This window comes from Bos indicus x Bos taurus, chromosome 8 (genome assembly GCF_003369695.1).
Source record: "Bos indicus x Bos taurus breed Angus x Brahman F1 hybrid chromosome 8, Bos_hybrid_MaternalHap_v2.0, whole genome shotgun sequence".
Lineage (NCBI taxonomy): Eukaryota > Metazoa > Chordata > Mammalia > Artiodactyla > Bovidae > Bos > Bos indicus x Bos taurus.
In genome coordinates, this window is record NC_040083.1 from 1,833,162 (window position 1) to 1,856,256 (window position 23,095).

Here is a 23,095-nt window from a genome sequence, read left to right on the forward strand (position 1 = left end):
TGGACAGAAGTCCTAAAGAGATATTTCTCCAAAGAAGACCTACAGATGGCCAACGTGCACTTGACAAGGCACTCAACATGGCTGACTATAGAGAAAAGCTAATGCAAACTACAGTGAGGCGTATCTCATACCAGTCAGAACGACTATGACCAAAAAGTCTGTAAACAGTAAATGCTGGAGAGGTCCCATTTGTTTATTTTTGCTTTTATTTCCAATATTCTGGGAGGTGGGTCATAGAGGATCCTGCTGTGATGTATGTCGGAGAGTGTTTTGCCCATGTTCTCCTCTAGGAGTTTTATAGTTTCTGGTCTTAGGTTTAGATCTTTAATCCATTTTGAGTTTATTTTTGTGTATGGTGTTAGAAAGTGTTCTAGTTTCATTGTTTTACAAGTGGTTGACCAGTTTTCCCAGCACCACTTGTTAAAGAGATTGTCTTTAATCCATTGTATATTCTTGCCTCCTTTGTCAAAGATAAGGTGTCCATGTGTGCATGGATTTATCTCTGGGCTTTCTATATTGTTCCATTGATCTATATTTCTGTATTTGTGCCAGTACCATACTGTCTTGATGACTGTGGCTTTGTAGTAGAACCTGAAGTCAGGTAGGTTGATTCCTCCAGTTCCATTCTTCTTTCTCAAGATAGCTTTGGCTATTCGAGGTTTTTTGTAATTCCATACAAATTGTGAAATTATTTGTTCTAGCTCTGTGAAGAATACCATTGGTAGCTTGATAGGGATTGCATTGAATCTATAAATTGCTTTGGGAAATAAATGCAAAAATAAACAAATGGGACCTAATTAAACTTAAAAGCTTCTGCACAACAAAGGAAACTATAAGCAAGGTGAAAAGACAGCCTTCAGAATGGGAGAAAATAATAGCAAATGAAGCAACTGACAAACAACTAATCTCAAAAATATACAAGCAACTCCTACAGCTCAATTCCAGAAAAATAAATGACCTAGTCAAAAAATGGGCCAAAGAACTAAATAGACATTTCTCCAAAGAAGACATACAGATGGCTAACAAACACATGAAAAGATGCTCAACATCACTCATTATCAGAGAAATGCAAATCAAAACCACAATGAGGTACCATTTCACGCCAGTCAGAATGGCTGCGATCCAAAAGTCTACAAGCAATAAATGCTGGAGAAGGTGTGGAGAAAAGGGAACCCTCTTACACTGTTGGTGGGAATGCAAACTAGTCCAGCCACTATGGAGAACAGTGTGGAGATTCCTTAAAAAACTGGAACTAGAACTGCCTTATGATCCAGCAATCCCACTGCTGGGCATACATACTGAGGAAACCAGAACTGAAAGAGACACGTGTACCCCAATGTTCATCGCAGCACTGTTTATAATAGCCAGGACATGGAAGCAACCTAGATGTCCATCAACAGATGAATGGATAAGAAAGCAGTGGTACATATACACAATGGAGTATTACTCAGCCATTAAAAAGAACACATTTGAATCAGTTCTAATGAGGTGGATGAAACTGGAGCCTATTATACAGAGTGAGTAAGCCAGAAAGAAAAACACCAATACAGTATACTAACGCATATATATGGAATTTAGAAAGACAGTAACAATAACCCTGTATACGAGACAGCAAAAGAGACACTGATGTATAGAACAGTCTTTTGGACTCTGTGGAAGAGGGAGAGGGTGGGATGATTTGGGAGAATGGCATTGAAATATGTATAATATCATATATGGAACGAGTTGCCAGTCCAGGTTCGATGCACAATACTGGATGCTTGGGGCTGGTGCACTGGGACGACCCAGAGGGATGGTATGGGGAGGGAGGAGGGAGGAGGGTTCAGGATGGGGAACACAGCTATACCTGTGGAGGATTCATTTCGATATTTGGCAAAACCAATACAATATTGTAAAGTTTAAAAATAAAATTAAAAAAAAAAATGCTGGAGAGGGTTTGGAGAGAATGGAACCTTCCTACCCTGTTGATGGAAATGTAAATCATATAGATCCTATGGAGAAGTGCGTGGAGGTTCACTAACAGACTAAAAATAGAGTTACATATATGATCCAGTGATCCCACTCTGGGACAATTAAAAAATATATATCCACACCAATGTTCAGCACTATTTACAATAGTCAGGACATGGAAGCAACCTAATGTCCACTGAGGGATGAATGCATAAAGAAAATGTGGTACATACATAGAGTGGAATATTGTTGTTTAATCACCAGGTTGTGTCCGACTTTTTGAGACCCCATGGCCTGCAGCACACCAGGCTTCTCTGTCCCTCACCATCTTTTGGAGTTTGCCCAAGTTCATGTTCATAGCATCAGTGATACCATCCACCCAACTTATCCTCTGTTACCTTTTTTGCCTTCTGCCTTCAATCTTTCCAAGCATCAGGGTCTTTTCCAGTGAGTTGGCTCTTCACATTAGGTGGCCAAAGTATTAGAGCTTCAGCTTCTGTTATCAGTCCTTCCAATGAGTATTCAGGGTTGATTTACTTTAAGATTGACTGGTTTGATCTCCTTGCAGTCCAAGGGACTCTCCAGCACCACAGTTCAAAAGCATCACTTCTTCAGCACTCAGCGTTCTCAACCATACACGACTACTGGAAGGACCATAGCCTTGACTATATGGACTTTCATCGACAAAGTGATGTCTTTGCTTTTAAACACACTGTCTAGGTTTTTTCATTGCTTTCCTGCCAAGAAGCAATTGTCTTTAATTTCATGGCTGCAGTCACCATCTGCAGTGATTTTAGAGCCCAAGAAGAGGAAATCTGTCAGTACTTCCACCTTTTCCCCTTCTATTTGCTATGAAGTGATAGGGCCAGATGCCATGATCTTGGTTATTTAATATTTAGCTTTAAGCCAGCTTTTTCACTCTTGTCCTTCACCCTCATCAAGAGGATTTTTAGTTGCTCTTCGCTTTCTGCCATTGGAGTGGTGTCATCCACATATCTGAGATTGTTGATACTTCTCCTGGCAATCTCAATTCCAGTTTGTAACTCATCTAGGCTGGTATTTCTTCACGATGGGCTCTGTGTATAAGTTAAATAAACAAGATGACAATAAACAGCCTTGTCGTACTCCTTTCTCCATCCTGAACCAGTCAGTTGTTATATACAAGGTTCTGTCGCTTCTTGACCAGCATACAGATTTCTCAGGAGACAGGTGAGATGGTCTGGTATTCCCATCTCTTTAAGAGTTTTCCACAGGTGGTTATGATCCACAGTCAAAGGCTTTAGCGTAGTCAATGAAACAGAGGTAGATGTTTTTCTGGAATTCCTTTGCTTTCTCTATGATCCAGGCAATATTGGCAGTTTGATCTCTGGTCCCTCTGCCTTTTCTAAACTCAGTTTGAAAATCTTGAAGTTCTTGATTCACATAATGATGAAGCCTAGCTTGCAGGATTTTGAGCCTAACCTTACTAGCATCGGAGATGAGTGCAGTTGTCTGATGGTTTGAATCTTGTTTAATATGCCCTTCTTCGGAATTGGGATGGAGATTGAGCTTTTCCAGTCCTGTGGCCATGGCTAGGTCTTCCAAATTTGCGGACATATTGAGTGCATAACTTTAATAGCATCATCTTTTAGGATTTTAAGTAACTCTGCTGGAATTCCATCACTTCCACTAGCTTTATTGATAGCAGTGCTTTCCTAAGGCCCACTTGATTTCAAATGCCAGAATGTCTGGCTCTGGGTGAGTGCCCATACCATCATAGTTATCTGGGTCATTAAGATCTTTATGCACAGTTCTTCTGTTTATTCTTTCCATCTCTTCTGCTTCTACAATGTCTTTAGTCTGTCCTTTATTGTGCCCTTCTTTGGATTAGATATTCCTTTGATATCTCGAATTTTCTTTAAGATATCTCTAATCATTCCCCTTCTGTTGTTTTCCTCTATTTCTTTGCATTGTTCACTGAACAAGGCCTACTTCTATATTCATTTCAGTTCAGTCGCTCAGTCATGTCTGACTCTTTGCGACCCCATGAATCACAGCACACCAGGCCTCCCTGTCCATCACCAACTCCCAGAGTTCACTCAAACTCATGTTCATCGAGTTGGTGATGCCATCCAGCCATCTCATCCTCTGTTGTCCCCTTCTCCTCCTGCTCCAATCCCTCCCAGCATCAGGGGCTTTTCCAATGAGTCAACTCTTCACATGAGGTGGCCAAAGTATTGGAGTTTCAGCTTCAGCATCAGTCCATCCAATGAACATCCAGGACTGATCTCTTTTAGGATGGACTGGTTGGATCTCCTTGCAGTCCAAGGGACTCTAAAGAGTCTTCCCAAACACCACAGTTCAAAAGCATCAATTCTTTGGCGCTCAGCTTTCTTCACAGCTCAACTCTCACATCCATATATGATCTCTGGAAAAACCATAGCCTTGACTAGACGGAACTTTGTTGGCAAAGTAATGTCTCTGCCTTTCAATATACTATCTAGGTTGGTCATAAGTTTCCTTATAAGGAGTAAGTGTCTTTTAATTTCATGGCTGCAATCACCATCTGCAGTGATCTTGGAGCCCAGAAAAAGAAAGTCTGACACTGTTTCCACTGTTTCCCCATCTATTTCCCATTAAGTGATGGGACCGGATGCCATGATCTTAGTTTTCTGAATGTTGAGCTTTAAGCCAACTTTTTCACTCTCCTCTTTCACTTTCATCAAGAGGCTTTTGAGTTCCTCTTCACTTTCTGCCATAAGAGTGGTGTCATCTGCATATCTGAGGTTATTGATATTTCTCCCGGCAATCTTGATTCCAGCTTGTGCTTCTTCCAGCCCAGCGTTTCTCATGATGTACTCTGCATATAAGTTAAATAAACAGGGTGACAATATACAGCCTTGATGTACTCCTTTTCCTATTTGGAACCAGTCTGTTGTTCCATGTCCAGTTCTAACTTTTGCTTCCTGACCTGCATATAGGTTTCTCAAGAGGCAGGTCAGGTGCTCTGGTATTCCCATCTCAGAATTTTCCACATTTTATTGTGATCTACACAGTCAAAGGTTTTGGCATAGTCAATAAAGCAGGAATAGATGTTTTTCTGGAACTCTCTTGCTTTTTCCATGATACAGGGGATGTTGGCAATTTGATCTCTGATTCCTCTGCCTTTTCTAAAACCAGCTTGAACATCTGGAAGTTCATGGTTCACGTACTACTGAAGCTTGGCTTGGAGAATTTTGGGCATTATTTTGCTAGCGTGTGAGATGAGTGCAATTGTGCAGTAGTTTGAACATTCTTTGGCATTGCCTTTCTTTGGGATTGGAATGAAAACTGACCTTTTCCAGTCCTGTGGCTACTGCTGAGTTTTCCAAATGTGCTGGCATATTGAGTGCAGCACTTTCACAGCATCATCTTTCAGGATTTGAAATAGTTCAACTGGAATTCCATCACCTCCACTAGCATTGTTCACAGTGATGCTTTCTAAGACCCACTTGACTTCACATTCCAGGATGTCTGGCTCTAGGCGAGTGATCACATCATTGTGATTATCTGGGTCATGAAGCTCTTTTTTGTACAGTTCTTCTGTGTATTCTTGCCATCTCTTCTTAATATCTTCTGCTTCTGTTAGGTCCATACCATTTCTGTCCTTTATCGAGCCCATCTTTGCATGAAATATTCCCTTGGTATCTCTAATTTTCTTGATGAGATCTCTAGTCTTTCCCATTGGGTTGTTTTCCTCTATTTCTTTGCATTGATCACTGAGGAAGGCTTTCTTATCTCTTTTTCCTGTTCTTTGGACTCTGCATTCAGATGCTCATATCTTTCCTTTTCTCCTTTGCTTTTTGCTTCTCTTCTTTTTACAGCTATTTGTAAGGCCTCCCCAGACAGCCATTTTGCTTTTTTGCATTTCTTTTCCATGGGGATGGTCTTGATCCCTGTCTCCTGTACAATGTCACCAATCTCAGTCCATAGTTCATTAGGCACTCTATCTGATCGAGTCCCTTAAATCTGTTTCTCACTTCCACTGTATAATCATAAGGGATTTGATTTAGGTCATACCTGAATGGTTTAGTGGTTTTCCCCCACTTTCTTCAATTTAAGTCTGAATTTGGTAATAAGGAGTTCATGATCTGAGCCACAGTCAGCTCCCAGTCTTGTTTTTGCTGACTGTATAGAGCTTCTCCACCTTTGGCTGCAAAGAATATAATCAATCTGATTTTGGTGTTGACCATCTGGTGATGTCCATGTGTAGAGTCTTCTCTTCTGTTGTTGGAAGAGTGTTTGTTATGATCAGTGCGTTCTCTTGGCAAAACTCTATTAGTCTTTGCCCTGCTTCATTCTGTATTCCAAGGCCAAATTTGCCTGTTACTCCAGGTGTTTCTTGACTTCCTACTTTTGCATTCCAGTCCCGTATAATGAAAAGGACATCTTTTTTGGGTGTTAGTTCTAAAAGGTCTTGTAGGTCTTCATAGAACTGTTCAACTTCAGCTTCTTCAGCGTTACTGGTTTGGTCATAGGCTTGGATTACCATGATATTGAATGGTTTGCCTTGGAATAGAAGAGAGATCATTCTGTCGTTTTTGAGATTGCATCCAAGTAGTGCATTTTGGACTCTTTTGTTGACCATGATGACTACTTCATTTCTTCTAAGGGATTCCTGCCCACAGTAGTAGATATAATGGTCATCTGAGTTAAATTCACCCATTCCAATCCATTTTAGTTTGCTGATTCCTAGAATGTCGACATTCACTCTTACCGTCTCCTGTTTTACCACTTCTGTATTACTCAGCCATAAAAAAGAATGAAATGATGCCATTTGTAGTCACATGGGGTCTAGAGATTATCATACTAAGTGAAGTAAATCAAAGAAAGACAAATATTATATGATATCACATATATGTAATCTAAAAAATGATACAAATAAACTATTTTGAACTATTTTACACAACAAATAGACTTACAGACATATTATAACAACTTGTGATTATTAAAGGGGAAATGTGGGGAGGGATATAGTAGGAATTTGGGTTTGACATATACATACTACAATATATAAAATCAACAGCAGTTTCCTACTATATAGCATAAGTAACTATATTCAATGTCTTATAATAACCTATAATGGAAAAGAATCTGAAAAGAACAGATATATATTGTAATATATATATATGTATGCACATATATATATATATATCTGAATCAGTTTCCTGTATACTTAAAACTAAAATGACATTGTTAATAAAGTATATTTCAATAAAATTAAAAATAATAATAATTAAGATTAGCTTCTCAGAAAAATAGTTTTCAAGGGATAAGCAAACATAGTTAGTAGAGGTCAAATGTATACTTATGCACTGAGAATAGTCTAGACCATATTTGCAGCAAATTTAAAAGATCTTAGACTTTCCAAGCACGTCTACATGAATACAAGAAGTTGATGTTGGGCGATGAGATAAATGTGCATGGAACTTCAGCCTCTTCCCTCAGAGGCTCGTACGATTTGTGTTTTGGCATGTGACAATGTATGTGCATCCAGCTATTTACATAGACGCGATTTTACATATATGCTGCTGCTGCTGCTAAGTCGCTTCAGTCGTGTCTGACTCTGTGCGACCCCATAGACGGCAGCCCACCAGGCCCCGCTGTCCCTGGGATTCTCCAGGCAAGAACACTGGAGTGGGTTGCCATTTCCTCCTCTAATGCATGAAAGTGAAAAGTGAAAGTGACCTTATGAGTTTAGGAAGGTAGTTAATTAGTCTCCAATCACAAAGAAAAGGCAATTATTTTACTTTGGTTTTAAAAGGGCTTCTCTGCTAACTCAGATAGTAAAAAATCCATCTGCAATGCAGAAGACCCCGGTTTGATCCCTGGGTTAGGAAGATCCCCTGGAAGAGTGCATGGCAACCCACTCCAGTATTCTTGCCTGGAGAGTCTCCATTGACAGAGGAGCCTGGTGGGCTACAGTCCATGGTGTCTCAAAGAGTCGGACATGAAGCACAGCACACCTGGTGGCTTGGCCAGTAAAGAATCTGCCTACAATGCCGGAGACACAGGTTTAATCCCTGGGTCAAGAAGGTCCCCTGGAGGAGGGAATGGCAACCAACTCCAGTATTCTTGCCTGGAGAATCCCATAAACAGAGGAGCCTGGGGAGCTACAGTCTATAGGGTCACAAAGAGGCGGACATGACTGAGCAACTAACACTTTCACTTAAAAGTTTTGGTAAAATATATATTACTAAAAAACGTGCCATTTTAAAGCATGTGATTCAGTGGGAATAATTATGTTCACAGTTTGTGCAACTCTCATCGTTATTAATTCCAGAATCTTTTCATTACTCCAAATAGAAACCCTGTGCCCACTAAGCAAGAAATCCCCATTTCCCCCTCCACAGTCCTTGGTCACCTCCAATCAACTTCTGGTCTCTATGAATTTGCTTGTTTTATATATTTTGTATAAGCGGAATCATACAGTATTTGTTCCTTTGTGTCTGGCTGCTTTCTCTGAGCACCTGCAGTGATGGGCCTGCCTTATTCCTCAGACAGTGGGTAAGACTGATGGTTAGAAAGTTGTTCCATTGAGTTGAAATTGCTTCCCTGTAGTTTCCACACTTTGGTTCCAGTTCTGTCAACCTAAGGACACACACAGACAAATCTAACTCCTCTGTGACACGGCTAACTTTTATGTAGTTGAGGACAATCCTCATGTCTCCTCTTTCTGCAGGAAAGAGCATGGTTCCTAAAAGCATTCAACATATGGTCTCATTTCTAATTCTTTGTGACTGTGGTGCTTCTCTGACTGTGTTCACATCAACCCCAGAGTACTGTGCCCCAGACAGTGCTGAGTTCTGAGCAGGGCCCAGCAGAGCAGGTGATCTGCCTCCTTATTCTGGGTCTAGAGTCTTCTAATAAACACTAGATATGAAAGTCCTGATCATACTGATAGGTTTAGTTATATTACATTGACATATGATTTGTCTTAGACATGTGGTAATATAGACAGTAATGAAAAATGTCTGTGTAAATTAAGAGGCATTTCAAATGAAATACTAAGAAAATGGGACATGATTTTCCTGACTGAATTTTAGCGCATCTACATTTAGATTTTGTCAAAAGAAATGTATAAACCAGAGGGTATGTTTAGCATATTTTCCTTATACTAAAACTTCTCTTCTTTACAAAAGAAAGATGCTATTTTATTTTTCAGTGGGCAAATAATTTTAAAAGTGTGGTGATTTCTTCTTCTTTATTATAAGAAAGAGACTTGACTTTTGTAAGATTATGTACTCACAGCATGAATTGTTCCTGAATAAACAGGTTCATTTACAAGGATATTATCTCCAGGATTAACGATCATTTCAAACACCTAACGAAAGAAACACAGGTTAGCTTGGAAAATATAGTTTCAAGTCTTAGAACACCCCCTCCAACTTTTTTTTTTTTTTGAGCTCACTAGGGTTCTAGAGTGGGTGTCTCTGATAGCTCAGTTGATAAAGAATCCGCTGCAATGCAGGAGACTCTGATTTGATTCCTGAGTCAGGAAGATCTGCTGGAGAAAGGATAGGCTGCCCACTCCAGTATTCTTTGGCTTCCCTTGTTACTCAGCTGGTAAAGAATCTGCCTGCAATGCAGGAGACCTGGGTTTGATCCATGGGTTGGGAAGATCCCCTGGAGAAGGGAAAGGCTACCCACTCCAGTATTCTTGCCTGGAGAATTCCAAGGACTGTATAGTCCATGGGGTCACAAAGAGTTGGACACGACTGAGCGACTTTCACTTTTACTTTCAGGGTTCCAGAGCAGGAGTTGGCAAGTGTTCCATAAACGCCAGATAGGGCGTGTTCTGTGGGCCCCGGTGTCCGTGTTGCCACCACTCATCTCCGCCTCTGTGGTGAGAACGCAGCCATAGACAGCGCGTAAGCTGAGATACACTAAAGCTCTACTTACAGAATCAGACAAGGGTTGGTTTTGTTCTCAAGCCATAGTTTGCCAACCTCTGTTCTAGGTTGAAAAAAAATAACTAGTTTGGCTCCTAAAGTGTATTTATGCATTCTTTGAAAAAATTTTAAATCTTTGATATAAGCCAGGCCTGTGTAATGTATGGAGAGAAAGTAAAGATTATATAGTATGGTTTTACCCTCATGAAGGTGCTAGAGCACTGAGCTAGACACTACTCAGATAAATATGCGTGTAAAATCAGTGATAAGCACTGCTGTGTAGATGCCAGTGTTCTAGTGCTCATTGTAGGAGGGCTTGGGCACTCGGCAGACTTGGGGTACTCAGGGAAGGCTTCTTTGAGGAAGTGAAGAGTTGGGGAAGAGGTGAGGATGGGTACACATCTGAGAAACTGAAAGAATCCTGTGGCTTGGAGGTGGAGTGTGAAGAGGAGAGTGGAGGGAGGTCAGAAGGAAGTGGGCAGAGAGCATCCCATGGAGGCCTTTGGACAAGTGAGCCAGGGAGAGTTTTAAGTAGAGGGCGGGACCCAGGAGTCATGAGATCAGACAGGCATTTGAGAAGGTCATTCTGGCTGCAAGATCAAAGTATCAGAGAGGAGTGAGAATACAGGTGGAGTCTGGGAAGATTTTAGGCTCATTTGGGAGGTTTTTGCTGCAGTCCCAGGGAAAGGCAAGGGTGGTCTGGGTGGGGTGGTGGTGGTGGAGCTGAAGAGAGCTGAGGGGCATTGAGGAAACCAGTAGCAAGGGACACAAGTGTGGGCTGAGGGGAAGCAGAGAAGGAGGGGTAAGGAGGGGCCTCTAGATTCCTGGCTGTACAGCAAGGAGGTGATGGGAGGGGTGTCATTCACTGGAAAACACCCCCGATGTTGTCTGTTCTGAGGGAGAAGCAGCTGAGTGTGTTTTGGCGTGAGGTGCCCCTGAGACAGCCTGGGGTGAGGTCACTGGGGGCGGTGGACACGTGGATGTGGAGGGCGCCTGGCGATGGAGGCGTGGGCAGGGGCACCTGGCGTGATGCCCAGGGGAGGTGTGTGCGGGAAGGGAAGAGGTCCGAGGCCCAGTCTTGCGGGGCTCCTGTGGACCATGGACACTGCAGGGTGGGCAGGGCAAGGACGGGGGAGTTTCCAGAAAGGACGGTTTCAGCAAGGGCTCAGGAGACGCGGAGGTCAAGGGAGACCAGGCCTGCAAATCAGAGCAGATCTTGAGGACCCTGTGATGCCTCAGGACATCAGCAGAGCCAGACAGAGATTTTCCTTGCCTGAATCAGAGGGGTCCGTTCCAACGAATCTTACACAAGGCACAGAACCATCCTTGCCTACCCTGTGATGTTTCATCAGCCCCAGGTCAAGCCTCTCCTCGGTGTCACTGAACAACCTAGAGCTCTTGACAAGCATCACGGCCAGTATCCATTGAGACAGAAGATCTGACTTTTCTTTCCTGATTTGGCCTAGGATATTCCATTTACTATTCCTTATGAGCTTTAGGCATTTTATGACAAACACAGGCCTCCTCTGACAAGTTAGTTGATTTACATTTTACACGACCTCCTAGGACCAAGCAAATCCATGTATAATTTATGGATCAGATGAAAACCTCATGACCAACATTTCCTGTGTTGGTAAGGGGACATGACAAAGTCCAATATCCTAAATGAGGAGTGAGTGCTGTTTATTATCTGAGACTTGTGCACCTAAAATAATATTTATTCTGGAGGGAAAAATGGAAGAAATGTGAAACCATATTCCCAGGAGGCCTCTGTAAGCGCATGGCTGTGACCAGTGAGTAACTGATGTTTTTGGGCACGTGTGCTGTGTTCCTCTTCGATAGGACTAATGTTGAGATGGACAAAGAAGGAACTTTCCAGAGCATCTTTTGTAGGGGAAAAAAAAGGCTCATGGTGTACCTTTCTAGGAAAGGTATTTCACTGAAAAGAACTTTTTTCCTACTGGTCTGGGGCATCACAAATATTTCTCTTCAAAAACAAAACAAAACAAAACAAAAACAAAACACCTCAAACAGCAGCTTATCCTTGTCTTTGTCCTAATTAAGTCATAAAACAGGGAGGAAGTTTTAAAGTGTTATTGCTTCAATACATTATTCTGGAATAATAATTGAATTAAAATTCATTAAAAGTAACCAGATTATAGGTTTCCTCTTATACATAAGAGGAACAAGAAAACTACTCTGGCTTAATATAAACAAGAGTCATACTTTAAGCTAGATGTGCAGATGAATACAGAATCTCCTTATCCAGGACTACTTATTCAAGAAAAAGAAAAGAAAAAGATATATGAAACTGAGAACTATATACACAGTCTCTTTATCAGGGGAACCCCCAGTGGTGGTTACCTCGGTGGACTTCCTGGAATCCAGGAGAGAGGCAGACAGAGGGACAGACAAACAGAGAGAGAGAGAGAGAAGACGCTAACGCAGAGGAGAGGTCAGCCACAGACCAGACGTACCCTTAGATCTGGAGAAGTACAGCCAAGAGGGAGAGGGGGCACAAGAGGCAGCTGGTACAGACGATGGCAGCAGCAGACACACAAAGGGATGAGGCCTCAGCTCAGGAGGGTCAGGACGCACCCTCAAGGAATTAAACAGTCATACAGACATAACCACGGCCTAACTCAATGTGGCCTGAATCTCTGAGCCACATGAAAGTGATCCGTGCTCACTAAGCTGCAGGGAATCTTATCCGAAGGACTCAGAGCTCTGGGCTCTCTGTTTAAGAGAAATCAGGCTGGTGCATGTCTTCAAGTTCTACTTATGATTCAGGTGAAGACCTGGTGTCCCACAAAACATGCTGCTCTGTGGTTAAGGGAGAGATGGCTGTATGGGTGCACATGTTAGATTCTTGCCATGGGTGCCCTTCCCCTCCAGTCTTACCTTATAGAGACCTTCTAGGCTGCCACATGTGACACATATGTCCATCTGTCCTTGGCTGGGTGCATAATGGATGGTGGGCGGATTATGCAATTTTACTTGTAACTGTTTTAGCCAGGATAACAGCTCTGGGAGTCTAAAGCATAAATGCATTTAAAAATTGACAGTGAAAATCAGAATGGTAGTAGACAGCAACTAAATGGTGACTTCATACCAGGCAATTTTACACATTTGAGTTAAAAATCTTCAAATGCTTTTTGACGATATTAATATCTTTACTTAAAAGACAAGGTAACACACTTAGAGATTAAGAAATCCACATAAAGTTAATTGGTTGGTGTAAAAGAGCTGAGATTTGAATCCACAGCTTTCTTAGTCCAAAGCCTGTACTTTTTCTTTTATATTAAGCACTTCCTGTATAATTTATTTTTCTTTTCTTTTTGTTTTGTTTTCCTTAGGGAGATTTTCTTAGGATACTCAGAAGCCCAGGTTAAGTTCTTTGCATCATGAAAAAAAAAAAACCAAAAAACAAAACGTAGGTGTACATTGTATACAATTCAATTCTTATTCACCCAACATGCATTGTTCTTTAATCACAGAGGAAACAGGCTTTAATAAGGTATAATTGATACTCATAGGTTACCCTTCATCACTGGAAGTAGATCAGCTAAGTAAAGCCTTTGAATGTTCGTTCCGTTTGCCTTTATGAATCTAAATACATCTGAACTTCAGGCAACATATTTGCACAGCTGCCTGTTTACAATGGGAATATAATTAGTGAAAAATTCCCCCAGGAAATAAAATGGCTGCTTCCTGGATCATCTTTTTCCTCTTTTCTCCTACGCTGCTTCTTCAGTTAGCTTATCTTCTTTTTTTATCCCGTTTCACTTTTTTTCCCCCAGTCTCAGCTCAAATGATAATCGCCTTCAAAAGCCTTCTCTCCTTCTCCTAGTTATGTATGGTTTAGAAGCAATCAGTAGTGGTGTTAAGCTGTCAGTGTCCTTGCTGCTTTTAACTCTTCCTCAAACCTTCCTACCTACTGACTATCCAATTAAAAAGACACAAGTAACATTGTCAGCTGGCTGTAGAACATTGCTTATGAAAATGAATCGAGTAAGTTAAATTATCTACTGAACAGGACCCAGCACTCTGAGAATACTGCAGTGCTTTCTTCATCAACTCTTCGTCAAACTGGATAGCTTTCCCGTTTTCTATGGTGATAACTGCAGTCTTGAAAGGGAACATATTGGGGTTTGGTACTCCAGTCGCCAAGGAGATGACAGATTTCGGGGCCTTGTCCAATTTCTCATCTTAAACAACGTGGAAGAGAAGAAGAAACACTTTCAGTGAAGACTTTCATAAACAGAGATGGTCAGTATGTTGCTTTAAAGTCAATAAAACTTTACAGTGTAATAATGTCTAGTGATAGAATGCTAGTCTGAAAGAAACATAGAAGATGAATTTTTCTGGGCTGACCTCACTGGTGGAGGAAATAAGGAATCAACAGGTGAAGCTAAGAAGGCCGGCTGATCAGGCAGTAAGCCAGGGGCCACAGAAACAGAAAACCCTCCTCCACTCGGCCCCTCCCGGCTCGCCAGGCTCCCTGTGCCGCTTTTCTGTCCTGTGTACCCACCTTCCCTGCTCTGCACACGTCTGCAGGCTGTGCTGAACCCCACCTCCTGTGCCCAGAAGAGCCTCCTGGACCCTAACCAGGACATGCCCACTGCGGCCTGGTCTCTCTCTGTTGCTGATTTACTGCCCTCCTGCCTATTTCAGCCTGACTTCTGTGTCAAGTCTCCACAGAGCCAGGTTCACCCAGCCTGGAGCTGCTTTGTGGGACCCCCCTCCCCTCCACTTTCGGTCTGGAGGAGAGGGGCGCAGCTTGGACTCACACATGACTCTGATGGAATAAGGTTTTCTGGCCGCACTCTTGGCTGTGATGAACCGTGTGTAATTCATTCTGGATTCCAAGTACCAAGCCCGTCCTTTGGTGGTTGAAGACTAGGAAAACAAAACAAGGATCCACATCAGTCCTGCCACCTAATTCTTGCCCAGGAAAGACTTCTTCTGCTGCTGGTCAGTCCCACTCACATGGTCAGGCTTCATGTCCCCTCCTGCCCATCAGAGCAGCTACTGGAATGCAGGGGACCTGAGGTTGTGCTTGGAAAATCAAGGCAAAGAATGGCCAGTGTGGTGGGAAAGGGTAGGTGAGGGCTAATCTAGGGACAGCTCACCTGAGGATCAGAAGCTGAAAACTGAAGAGATGATTGATTGCTAGAAAATCAAAGAGACCAGACTTTGAAATTGTCAGGAGCAACCGCAGGAGGAATGAGTGATCAAGGTTTGCAGCTCAGGCTGCCTTTTAAAGGCTTGGCTTAGGACTCTTGGGTACAGAATGAATTATAAGGCCAGGTGTTCTGGACTCCGTCATTCTCTAAACATTTGTTGAGTGCTTCCTCTGTGCTGGAAGCTGTATGTTGTTTAAAGTGATGATAGAGACAAAGGACAGGTCTGGAGGCTGGCAGTACAGGATGAAGACATCGGCAGGCATGGTTCTCTCTGAGACCTGTGACCCAGAATCTGTTCCAGGCCTCTCCCCTAGATGCTGGTGGTGTGTGGTAATTTTCAACGTTCCTTGGCTTGTGGCTGCATCACCGTGATGTCGGCCTTGGTCTTCACGTGGCGTCTCCCTGTTGTGTGCACGCCCCTGTTGTCAAACTTCTTATAAGGACACCAGTCTCATTAGACCAGGGCTCACCTTCATCACCTCGTGTTAACTTGGTTACCTCCATAGAGACTCTGTTCAAAGAAGGTCACACTCCTAAGTACTAGGGGATAAGACTCCAAAATGTCTTTTGTTTTTAAATTTGAAAATAGTTAATTTACGGTGTTGTGTAGTTTCAGGTGTATAACAAAGTGACTCAGTTAAACATATATATTCTTTTTCAGATTGTTTTTCATTATATGTTGTTTTTTAAATATTATTTTATTTATTTTAAATTTATTTATTTTAACTGGAGGCTAATTGCTTTACAATATTGTCCTGGTTTTGCCATACATTGACATGAATCAGCCATGGGTGTACATGTGTTCCCCATCCTGAACCCCCTCCTACCTCCCTCCCCATCCGATCTCTCAGCATCATCCCAGTGCACCAGCCCTGAGTGCCCTGTCTCATGCATCGAACCTGGACTGGCGATCTGTTTCACATATGATAATATACATGTTTCAATGCTATTCTCTCAAATCATCCCACCCTCGCCTTCTCCCACAGAGTCCAAAAGACTGTTCTATACATCTGTGTGTCTTTTGCTGTCTCGCATATAGGGTTATCATTACCATCTTTCTAAATTCCATATATATGTGTTAATATACTGTATTGGTGTTTTTCTTTCTGACTTACTTCACTCTGTATAATAGGCTCCAGTTCCATCCACTTCATTAGTACTGATTCAAATGTATTGTTTTTAATGGCTAAGTAATATTCCATTGTGTATATGTATCACAGCTTTCATTATATGTTATTAAAAAATTTTGAGTTTAGATCCCTGTGCTATACAGTTGGAACTTTATTTATCTTATATATAATAGTGTGTATATTTTAATCCAAACTCCTAATTTATCCCCGTGCTATCTGCTTTAGTAACCATAAGTTTCTTTACTATGTCTGTGAATCTACTTCTGTTTTGTAAATAAATTTATCTGTATAATTTTTTAAGACTCCACATATAAGCAGTATTAAATGATATTTGTCTTTTGCTGTCTCACTTATTTCACTTAGTATGATAATCCTCTGTCCAACCATGTTACTGCAAGTGGAATTTTTTCATTCTTCTTTATTGCTGAGTAGTATTCCATTGAATGTGTGTGTATACACACACACACACACACACACACACGTTCTTCATCCATTCATCTGTCAATGCACATTTATGTTGCTTCAGTGTTTTGGTCATTGTAAACTTTGCTGCTGTGAGTATTAGGGTACACATATCTTTTAAGATTAGTTTTTCACTGGATATATATCCAGGAGTGGATTTTGTAGATCATCTGGTGGGTCTGTTTTTAGTTTCTTAAGAAATTCCCATATTGTTCATCACCAATTTACATTCCTAACATCAGTGTAGAAGGGTTCCCTTTTCTCTAAATACTCTCAAGCGTTTATTATTTGTAGCCTTTTTTTTTATGGTGGCCATTCTGACTGCTGTGAGGTGATAACTCATTGTAGTTTTGGTTTGCCTTTATCTAATAATCAGCATTGTTGAGCATATTTTCATATGCCTTTGAATTGACTTTTGTGTATGGTGTTAGAGAGCACTCTATTGTCATTCTTTTAAATGTAGCTGTCCAGGCTTGCCGCATCACTTACGGAAGAGACTGTTCTCTGTTGTATTCTCTCGCCTCCTTTGCCATAGACCAGGTGACCGCAAGTTTGTGCGCCTGTTTCTGAGCTTTCTATCCTGTTCCGTGGATCTCTGTCTTTTTTCTGCCAGTTCCGTACCTTTCTTTGATGACTATTGCTTTGCAGTATAATGTCAGGGAGGCTGAGTCCTCCAGCTCAGTTCTTTCCTGTGATTCTTTTGTCTATTCAGAGTCTTTTGTGTTTGCACATAAATTTAAATTTTTAAAATCTAGTTCTGTGACTATGCCATTGGTATTTTGATAGCGAGTGCCTTGAATCTGTAGATTATCCTGGGTGGTATGATCATTTTAACAACATTAATGCTTCCAATTCAAGAATCTGGTATATCTTTCTGTTTGTCACGTCTTTAGTTTCCTTCATCAGTGTCTATAGTTTTTTGGAATAGAGCTCTTTTGCTTCTTTAGCAGGTTTATTCCTCAGTATCTTATTCTTTCTGATGATAGTGGTAAATGAGATTGTTTCCTTAATTGCTCTTTCCAGTGTTTTGCTATCAGTGTATAGTAATGCAACAGATTTTTGCATATTAATTTTGTATACATCAACCCTGCCAAATTCATGGATGAGCTCTAGGAGTTTTCTGGTAACATCTTTAGGATTTTCTATGTATAGTATCATGTGTGTGTGCATCCATGCTAAATCACTTCAGTTGTGTCCAACTCTCTGTGACCCTGTGGAGTGCAGCCCACCAGGCTTTTCTGTCCATGGAATTCTCCAGGCAAGACTACTGGAGGAGGTTGCTGTGCCCTCCTCCAGGGGATCTTCCTGACTCATGTATTGAAGATGTGTCTCTTAAGTCTCCTGCATTGACAGGCATGTTCTTTACCACTAGCGCCATCTGGGAAGCCCCGTATAGTATCATACAAGTGCTAAATGTTGATAAAGAAGAATCTAATTCATAGTGTAGATTGGTCCCAACCTGTGCTTACCAAGCTCAAGTGGTTCTGTGTTACTCCCTGGGGACGCTGCACGACTGCTTGGTTCTTGATAGTAAACCTTCAAATCCAGGCATCTGCAAACAGTGGCAGTTTTACTTTTTCTTTTCCAATTTGGATTCCTTTTATTTCTTTTTCCTCTCAAATGATCATTGCTAGGACTTCCAAAAGTGTGTTGAATAATTGTGGCAAGAGTGGGCATCCTTGTTTTTTTCCTGATCTTAGAGGAAATGATTTTAAAATTTCAATGTTCAGTATGGTGTTAGTTATTACTGATTTCTTTCTGGATGATCCATGCATTGATAAGTGAGGTGTTAAAGTTCCCCGCTATTATTGTGTCACTGTTGATTTCTCCTTTTATAGCTTTAGCATTTGCTTTATATATGGAGGTGCTCCTAAGTGGGGTGCATATATGTTTACAATTGTTATATCTTTTATTGGATTGATCCATTGATTATAATTTACTGTCCTCTTTTTCTCTTGTAACAGTCTTTATTTTTAAAGTCTATTTTGTCTGATATGAATACTGCTACTCCAACTTTCTTTTGATTTCTGTTTGCATGGAATACCATTTTCCTTCTTCTCACTTTCAGACTGTATGTGTCTCTTGATTGGAAGTGGGTCTCTTATAGGTAACACATGTATGGTTCTTATTTATAGGTTGTTATGAATTTGTTTTTTCTCACACAGCATGTGGGATCTTTGATCCCTGACTAGGAATCAAACAGGCACTCCTTGCTTTGGAAGCATGGAATCTTAACCACTGGACCACCAGTGAGGTTCCTATGGGTCTTGTTTTTGTACCATTTATCCAGTCTATGTCTTTTGGCTGGAGCATTTAATACGTTTAGAGTAATTATAGATATATTGCATTTTGTTAATTGTTTTGGGTTTGCTTTTGTAGGTCTTTTTTCTTCTCTTCCTCTTTTGTTCTTTTCTCCTGTGATTTGACAGTTAACTTTAGTGTTGTGTATGGATGCCTTTCTCTTGCGTGTGTTTGTATCTATTGTAGGGGCTTTCCAGGTGGCACTAGTCATAAAGAACCTGCCTGCCAATGCGGAAGACATAACAGACGTGGGGTCAACCCCTGGGTCAGGAAGACCCCCTGGAGGAGGGCCTGGCAACCATTCCAGTATTCCTGCCTGGAGAACCTCATGGACAGAGGAGCCTGGCAGGCCACAGTCCATAGAGTCACAGTCAGACATGACTGAAGCGACTTGGCATGCACGCACACAGCTATCATAGATGTTCCCTGAAGCACTGTTTCTCAGATCCTGTTCCAAGGATTATTTGCATCAGAATCACTTTAAGGGCTTATTAAAAATTCAAATTCCTGGGCTCTGCCTCTTACCAAGTAAATTAGAATCTGCCAGGAGGAGTGGGGTGAGAGGGTTGGAGGATGGGTGGTATGACAGGAAAGAGCTCTGAATCCTTTACAAATGAAGTAAGAAAGCCAAGGCTCAGGTTTGTGGTAACCATGAGGTTTTGATATAGCAGTCTATATATAAGCAAGATTGTTTTATTTTTTATGTATTGATTTTTTGTTTCCCTTTATTTAAACTAATTTTTAATTGGAGGATAAGTGCTTTATTTTCAATGTTATGTTGGTTTCATAACAGTGTGAATCAACTATAAGTATAAATATATCCCTATACTTTTTAACCTCTCTCCCACCCACACCATCCCACCCCAAGATTGTTTTAAGTTTCTGGTCTTTTAACCTTGGCTGTACCACCTGCCACCCAGTGTACAGACATATGTGTGGAAATAGGAAATCTTGTTGCAGGTATAGGAGGGCTTATCTATTTATTTTTCTAGAGAATTAGGAGGTCCAGTGCTGAAGGAGAAGGGGGATGTGGAGGACTGGGCATTTGATGTGAAAGAACAGGATCTGAATGTTTAATATGCAAGCAGAGCAGTGGCATAGCATCCCTGAACAGTAACACAGGCCCATTTGAGGCTGGCAACTACAGGTTGGGACCAGGCTACACTATGAATTCGATTCTTCTTTATCAATATTTAGCACTTGGGTGCAAACACAGATGACAAGGGGTAGCTGTATCTATCCAGGATCAGGGTTTTGCATGTGGAGGCAATGAGCGGTCTGTGGCAAACATTAGGAAGAGAGGAGTTGAGATTGTATCTAAAAGGGTGCAGGTGACGGGACACAATGAAACAGCTGATGGATAATGTGAGGGTAGGGGCTTCTGTGGGCTTCCCTGGTAGCTCAGCTGGTAAAGAATCCGCCTGCAATACAGGAGACCCTGGTTCAATTCCTGGGTTGGGAAAATCCCCCTGTAGAAGGGATAGGCTACCCACTCCAGTATTCTTGGGCTTCACTGATGGCTCAGATGGTAAAGAATCCACTGCAATGTGGGATACCTGGGTTTGATCCCTGGGTTGGGAAGATCCCCTGGAGGAGAGCATGGAAACCCATTTCGGTATTCTTTCCTGGGAAATCCCATGGACATAGGAGCCTGGCAGCCTACAGTCCATGGGGTCACTGAGTTGGACCTGACTGAGCAACTAAGCACAGCACAACACAGAGGCTCTTCTGTAGATGGGAGGTTCCCTGGAACTTGGTATGGGAAAAATACTCTGCGCTGGGCGCCCTGGCGGTGAGGGAAGCTGGCCCATAATAGTGGCAGCATAGGCAGATGCGGAGTGTGCCCGAAGGCAGGGTCTAGAGGGGTCAGATTGCCTGAGTCTCCAGGGAGTAGGGCCTGCTGAAGAAAGTGTGTGAGCGATGGTGTGGACGTGGTTTTGGGAGAAATGAAGATGCCAACCTCATTTCTCAAGTGCAAGGTAAGGGGGGTGTAGGAGGATGGGCAATTGTTGCCTAAGGAAGCTACAGGAGTAGGCATCCACAGTGCTTTGCAGGCTGAAGTAAAGCCAGAGCCTGGTAAGGCCAGGGAGCGTGGAACAGAGTTTAAAGGTCAGAAGGAATTATGATGATCCAGCCATTCCAGAGGCTTGAGAGGTGGAAAAGAAGTGAGTTGCTCAAGGAAGTAGTCACACAGGTTATTTGTGTGATGAGAGTGTGTAAATAACCAAAAGCCTTTATGTTAGAATAGGAACCAAGGAAAACAGGGATGTGTATCCTGGTTGATATGCCAGCTGTTCCCTGAAGCACTGTTTCTCAGATCCTGTTCCATGGATTGTTTGTGTCAGAATCACTTTAAGGGCTTATTAAAAATTCAGATTCCTGGGCTCTGCCTCTTACCAAGTAAATTAGAATCTGCCAGGAGGAGTGGGGTGAGAGGGTTGGAGGCATGGGTGGTATGACAGGAAAAAGCTCAGAACCCTTTACAAATGAAGTAAGAAAGCCAAGGCTCAGGAGGAGAGTGGACACATACTTCACTAGAGGATGCCTGCAGTGCTGGATGGGAGCCCAGAGCAGGATGCTCAGAGGTGGTGAGCCCAACAGGGAATCGTTCATCCTGGTGTTCAACGGCTGTGGACTGGCCTGCCGTAGTGGATTGATTGGACGAGACTAGGGTTTTAAGTCATACGAGGCTGAACTTCCTATAGATGAGAATGAGGCTGTCCTTAAAGCTAAAAATGACCCCAAAACTTTGAGATCTGCCCCAGGTCTTGTCAAGGGGCAGGGAAAGGGGAGCCCACAGAGTCTGTTTGTTGGCAGTAAAGAGAAAATTTACCTGTTTCCAGGGTTTCCCTGGCAGTCCTGTGGTTGGAACTGCACTTCCACTGTGAGGAGCATGGGTTCAGTCCCTGGTTTGGAAACTGGGATCCTGCATGCTGGGTGGCATGGCCAAAAAATAGGGGAAAAAAATCTGCCTCATAAATATAATTCCATCAGATCTGGCCTTTCCATGAACTAGTTACACTTTCAGGGTTCCCTCCCTACCACAATTCAGTTTTGACTGGTAGTTCTCTTACCACTTGGAAGATTTCATCTCATTTGTGACCTTCCCAGAAAATCAGATCCCAACCGTCTACATTCTATCCAATTTCTCAAAGTTAGACTGATGTCATTGCAGCTGCTTAGACTGGCTCTTGTCTGGTAGAGGCTGACTTTGTGGGTTCTGGCAGCCTCCCATTACCTGAATCCCCATTACCAAAGCCAACAATCAGGGGATATTCCAGTTGAAGATCTGGAGGGCTTTTGCTTCACCTGCACCATTATCTCAGCTATTGACAGGCCAGTGTGACACCTTTCCGTCTTGTGTGTGGAAACTTGTTCCAGGATATTTGTAAGTCCAAAAGTTGCAGGCTTCCCTGGTGGCTTAGACAGCAAAGAATCCACCTGCAATGCAGGAGACCTGAGTTCGATCCCTGAGTCAGAGAGATCCCCTTGAGAAGGGAATAGCTACCCACTCCAGTATTCTTGCCTGGAGAATTCCATGGAGAGATGAGCCTGGCAGGCTAAAGTCCATGGGGTTGCAAAGAGTCAGACACGGTTGAGCAATTAATACTTTCATAGTTCAAAGGCTGTGGGAGTAGGACTCCTAGAGGGTGGTGGGTAGGAAAAAAAATCCAGCTGTATTTGGGGTGCTAAAGCAGAGATTACTGCGTGGGAACACACGATCCCATGGGTCACTAGCTTGTATGTAGCAGTTTTAACTGTTATATCTGAGGGCTTATCTAGGACGTGAAAATCTGTCAACCTTCATAGCTTTAACATTGCATTGTGTGTATAGTATATTCTTAGACTAGAGCCAAGAATCTTTAGCTTCTCTCTGGATGGATGTGGTTGTTAGAAGATGGACACATAGAGGTGGAGAGAATTTCACCTCACATAGTTGTGGTCTTCTAGCTGGGAGAATGGAAGAGATATTATTAAGGCAAAACTAGAGCTAGGGAGCTATAGAATTCAGGCGATGGGTCTCAGGCAACTTTATAGGAAGTACATCAGGCTGGTGACCCTAACAGTGCTCTTAGGAAGTCATCTTGGGAGTGAGTGGGGACAGCTGATTATCAGATATTCTTCTGGCCTCCCGAGCACATGGACACCCAGCTTT

At 42.2% G+C, this 23,095-nt stretch overlaps 1 protein-coding gene across 1 annotated transcript in view; it reads right to left on the reverse strand.

Moving 5' to 3' along the window:
• Positions 1-11,269, reverse strand: part of LOC113897878 (kynurenine/alpha-aminoadipate aminotransferase, mitochondrial-like) — a 33,574-nt gene extending 22,305 nt beyond the window's left edge. Inside the window, exons 1-2 of the mRNA XM_027550819.1 lie at positions 11,195-11,269; positions 9,218-9,292 (exon numbers count right to left, since the gene is read on the reverse strand). Of these exons, the coding sequence (XP_027406620.1) occupies positions 9,218-9,292; positions 11,195-11,269 (150 nt within the window). The remainder of the gene's footprint in view (positions 1-9,217; positions 9,293-11,194) is intronic.
• Between the last annotated feature and the right edge of the window lie 11,826 nt (positions 11,270-23,095).